The 5,049-nt window shown below is 59.2% G+C and overlaps 1 protein-coding gene across 1 annotated transcript in view; it reads right to left on the bottom strand.

Moving 5' to 3' along the window:
• Nucleotides 1-703: 703 nt before the first annotated feature.
• Nucleotides 704-5,049, bottom strand: part of IGLL5 (immunoglobulin lambda-like polypeptide 5) — a 28,042-nt gene continuing 23,696 nt past the window's right edge. The window contains exons 4-5 of the mRNA XM_012730897.1: nt 2,414-2,446; nt 704-1,111 (exon numbers count right to left, since the gene is read on the bottom strand). Coding sequence (XP_012586351.1) covers nt 792-1,111; nt 2,414-2,446 — 353 coding nt within the window. The 3' untranslated portion in view covers nt 704-791. The remainder of the gene's footprint in view (nt 1,112-2,413; nt 2,447-5,049) is intronic.

Genomic DNA, 5,049 nt, shown 5'->3' with positions numbered 1-5,049 from the left:
CTGTTCCCGACTAAGTCCTGAGCTGTGAACTTGGGGCCCCGACCACACGGACGCTGGGAATACAGCGCTTGGGTGTCCCTGGGGCGTGGTCTCTAGGGGTTCGGAGAGAGAACACCGGACCCGTTCCTGGGGCCCACACACTTGAGGTGGGGGTCCCTGTTAAACTGTGGAAGTGACCTCAGACGCAGGCAGGAATCTTGTCCCTGGGGTGAGCTGACAGGGAGCCCCGGTGGACGGATCTGGGGCAGTGTCCTGGGAGGCGGCAGCAGGCAGGCCCTGGGGGTGATTATTTGGGGTCCAGCGTTGACGGAGGGTGGAGGCAGAGACCAGGCGGAGGCTCGTGGAGGGGAGGGTGACCAGATACTCGTCCCAGCTTGTGGGCATCAGCCTGGGGAAGGTCAGACAGGACCCTGGAGCCCGCGGGCAGTGGCCCCGGGGCAGTGACCGGCGTGGTGTGCGTGGCCCTGATCCACACAAGGGAGCAGGTGGGGAAGGCGTGGGGGCCCCTGTGTCGGGCCCAGTCATCTGTTCTGGAATATTCTCTGCACATCTGGACATGTCCCCACCTTCAAGGGTAATGGAGACCCCATAATGGCTCTTTTCTCAGGGAAAAGCATCTGATTGTGTTCACCTCTGAGCACAGTTTGTTCAGGACACACAATGTCACCCAAAAACGAGCAGAGACCACGATTCTGTTCGCGAATGAGACGTTTATTGAGAGTGTGTGCAGGAGGAGGGCTGGCGGTGGGCGGGGCGGGCAGGGCCCGGGGGCCTGGGGGGGAGCCGCGGGCCTAGGAACAGGCCGTGGTGTCCACTGTCTTCTCCACCAGGCTCCCCTCGTGCGTGACCTGGCAGGTGACCGTGCGGTGCTGTCTCCACTGGCCGGCGGTCAGGCTCAGGTAGCTGCTGGCCCCGTACTTGTTGTTACTCTGCTTGGAGGCCTGGGAGGTCTCCACGCCCTGGGTGATGGGCTTGCCGTCGGCCTTCCAGGCCACGGTCACCGCGCCGGGGTAGAAGTTGCTCATGAGACACACCACGGTGGCCTTGTTGGTGTCGAGCTCCTCAGAGGAGGGCGGGAACAGCGTGACAGAGGGCGCCGACTTGGGCTGGCCTGCGGGGAGGGGTGGGGGGTCGTGGGGCGGGGAGGGGGAGAGTGTTACAGGTAGGGGAGAGTCCAGCACGTTGGGTCACCCCCACAGCCCTTTATGGCCTCTGGGATGTTTCCCTTTCACAGACGGGACCCTCCTTGAACACCTGCACAGGTCCCACTTTCCTAGAAGACCCACAAATCACTTGTCTGGGGTGACCAGCCACCCCAGCATCTCGTGAGTTCCTGGGGGCGCTGTCCCCCTCTCTGGGCTCTGAGTCTGCGTTTGGAATCTGGCCCCAAGCCCTCGCCCCGTAAGAGGCTTCATCTCACTTCACGCTCGTGGGCCCGGGGCCTGCCGGTGTGGGGGTCCTGCCAGGCTGGGCCTCCTTCTCCTCTGAGCACCCAGCTCCGCGTCCCAAACACCGGCTCTGCCTGAAGGGTCTGACTCTTCCAGCCCACCGGGGCTCCCCCGAGGCTCGCTTACTTTCCCGTCCTGACTGCTGTATTTTCGGGGTTGGTAGCTTGGCCGGTTGACCCCCACCCGAGGACGGACCCCAGCCCTGTGGCCACCCACAGACTCTGCTGACTCCTGACTTCACCCGCCTGCTGGTGGCTCTGAGCAGCCCCCCAAACCCCGCCTCGTTCACCCCTGCATCGGCTGTGCCTCTGAGGGCGCCGAAGCCTGACCCTCAGCTTGGACAGGTGAGGCAGCTGGTGCCAGGGACACAGTCTGCTCCACGGGACCTGCTCCTTTCTGGCTTCGGTCCTGCGGGCCTGGCTAGGACCTGCCTGTCTCGTGCTCCTGCCCCACAGCCCCTCAGCCCCAGAGGCCAGGAGAGCTGCAGCCTGGAGCCAGCCAGAGTCTGCGGTCTGCTCGCCACTGGAAGAACATCTGATGCCTTCCGTGTCCCCGAAGGCTGGGCGCAGACCCAGGCCGCCCCTGGCCCCTCGAGTGGCCCTTCCTGCCCGGATGGGCACTGAGTCGCAGGCCCCAGGGGCCGGGACAGTCTCCAGGCCACCGAGTATCCTGCCAGAGCTGGCCTCTGGCCCCGGGGTGTGGATGTCAGCAGAGGGGAGGGAGCCCCATTGCTGGGTCAAGCCCCCAGCCCAGGTCCCAGAGACCCGCCTGTCGGCTCCTGTCACTGGGACCCCTCCTGCCAGGTACCCAGAAATGAAGCCCTGTCCCCCTGACCCACAGAGAGCGGTAGGGGTCGGTCCTTACATCGGGAAGGCCAGAGGGAAGTCAGCCCCAGAGAGAGAGAAGCAAGTTTCTCGAGACGGCAGAGCAGGGGACGGGTTGGGGCAGGGGCAAGAGCCACTTACCGAGGACAGACAGCCGCGTCCCGCTCCCGAAGACTGTACACAGTGACTGAGGCTCGGACCAAAACCTCTGGGCGTGGCCGGGACTGGGGACCAGGCGCTGGTTGGCGGCTGCAGCGGGGCGGGGCGTGTGGTCAGGCCCGGCAGCCAGTCCCCTGGGGCAGCACACCAGCTGGGCCCACGCCCAGGCTCCCCCACTCCCCACTCCCCAGCCGTGGTCCCCAGTCCTCGGTGGCGACAGGGACAACGAGTGTCCTCCCCGCAGGGGCAGGCGTGATGGCGACTCCCATGTGGCTGCTCTTGGCCTCCTGTTAGGACTCTGAGTGTCCCCCCGTCAGTGTCCATGGTCCGCCCGGGGGGCCATGGGCGCCAGGCCATTCCCGACTCCCAGGGCTCCCGCTGAGGCTCCTCAGCTCCATGTTTTCTTGGCGCTTGTCTGAGCTGTCAGACCGCGGTTTTCCCCATCGGCTCGTCCAGAGTGGGTCTCTCCATCCGTGCGTGGTCCATCCGCCGTCCACCGTCCGCCCGCCGTCCTTCCACAGGCCATGGCTTCCAAGCACTCCGCTGCGCCAGGCGCTTCTGCAAGTTCGGTCATGATAATGGGAACCCCGAATCTGACAGCAGCGTCTCCCTGACACCCCTCAGGTCAAGCCAACGAGGCCTTCATCCAGGTCAAGTTTGAGCTCCCTCCCCACTGCCTGACACCCCTACGGGCCCCTCTTTCCGGCCGCTGTTCTCCCTGGGGCATCTGACCACCCCGCCTCTCCTCTGCCTCCCCCGACCCCCGCCTGGCCCAGCACGACAGCATCCCCGATTTCAGTCTCCTGCCCTCAATACCTGCAGCTCCACTCACCTGCAGCTCGACCCACACACACCGTGCCCCTTGAGAGCCCCACAGGCCTGCAGACCCAGCTGACCCCAGCTAAACTCCCATTCCCCTGCAACTTGCTCTCCCCCTCCGTCGGGCTCACTTCAGCAGATTTCCTCCAGCCCCGAAGTCTGCAGTCAGGCCCTCCCTGGGGGCGCAGCGGGTTACAGCACAGCACTAGGAAGCTAAAGCCACTTCAGCATGAGTTCGATTCCCGCCTGCCCCGGAGGTGACCACAGGGCACGGCAGACCTCTCCTGACCGCCCGCTGCTCCCCTCAGCAGTGAGCTTCGTCGATCTGCCTGTTTTGCTCCCCACTCTGTCTCTGGTGAAGCCTCTCGCCGCTCCTGAGCCTCTGGCCTGTACCCCAGTTCTGTATGCACAAATAAATAAATCTTTAAAAAAAAAAAAGTATGCAGTCATCCCAGAAGGCCTCTTCTCACTGACTCGCCTCGCCCTCCATGCTCCAGGCACCTAAAAATACCACGGGCATATCTAGGAAAAGAGACACCCAAATCATAGCTAAGACTGTGCCCACAGGATCCCCAGGCTTTGCCAAACCCAGTGATACCCCCAGTCTAATCTGTCTGCGTGGGAAGAGTGGGAAGAGAACCCGTTGCCGTGGGTCTGCCTCAGGGACAGCTGATGTTAGGCCGGCACACAGATTTCTGAAACAAATTTTAACACGATACTAATTCATATTCTTGGTTTATTTTAAAGGAAACAAACCTCGCATCGGTTACTAAGTTCACTATCTGAGTAAAGGTTCTCAACTCTGTAGGGGATCTCCCCAAGCTTACAACCTTCCCATTTAAGGACAGAATCTCCTTAAAGCGAGGTTGCCCAGCTCATGGTTGTCCAACCCACTCCATCCTTTCTAGCCAGTAGAGTGAGAGGCGGAGAGAGGTTGTATCAGGACGAAAGAGAGTGTCATTCTTTGCAGTGATGTGACGATCACCTGTTAACTCCAAAGGCTGGTACAGAGGTAGATAAGCCACTGAACATAAGAGCAGACATACAAAATCAATAGTTCTCCTTCTACGCAAGTAACAACCATTTAGAATACGAAAGTGGGGGAAATTTACAACCGTAATAAACATTATATTTAAAAAACTTAGGGATGAACATGCCACAAAGTGCACGGTATTTGCTCAAGTGTGGTAGAAGAAACGTGTCCGAGGTCATGACAGAAAAGTGAGTGAGTGAGTGGGGAGTATGTCGTGCTCCTGAGTGGAAATGCTGAGCGCGGTGAGTTCTCCTAAACTAATCCTATGTCCCATTAAATTACAAACACAGCATCCAAGGACTGATTTTCCAGAATTAGAGAACTGACTCTAACATCTATCAGTGAAGATAATAACGGAGAATAAACAGGGCTGTAATAACGCCTAATGCGTTGCTTCATAACACAGTGTTGAAAAACAGTAACAATGACATGTTCTTTCCCTATCAGACACCAAAACATATTGCAAAGCTAAAATAATTAAAACAGGGTAGGACATACGCAGGACTAGACCATTTAATATTAGAACTATAGAGAGTCAGCAATTAATACTTGATGCAAGTTTCATTTACAAGCCCCATTAAAAAAACATCACCAAAGATACAGCACATGCTGGCGAGAATGTGGGGAACAGAAGACCCCCCACTGCTGGGGGGGGTGCAGATCGTGCCAGTCACTACAGAACGTGCAAAACACTAACAATGGCGCTTCCATATGACTCAGCAATTCCACTCCTGGGGATCTACGCAAAGGACACACAGACACTGAC

The sequence above is a fragment of the Condylura cristata genome, unplaced genomic scaffold (assembly GCF_000260355.1).
Source record: "Condylura cristata isolate star-nosed mole 26May11 unplaced genomic scaffold, ConCri1.0 scaffold00029, whole genome shotgun sequence".
Lineage (NCBI taxonomy): Eukaryota > Metazoa > Chordata > Mammalia > Eulipotyphla > Talpidae > Condylura > Condylura cristata.
This window is presented reverse-complemented; position numbering and strand designations above follow the sequence as displayed.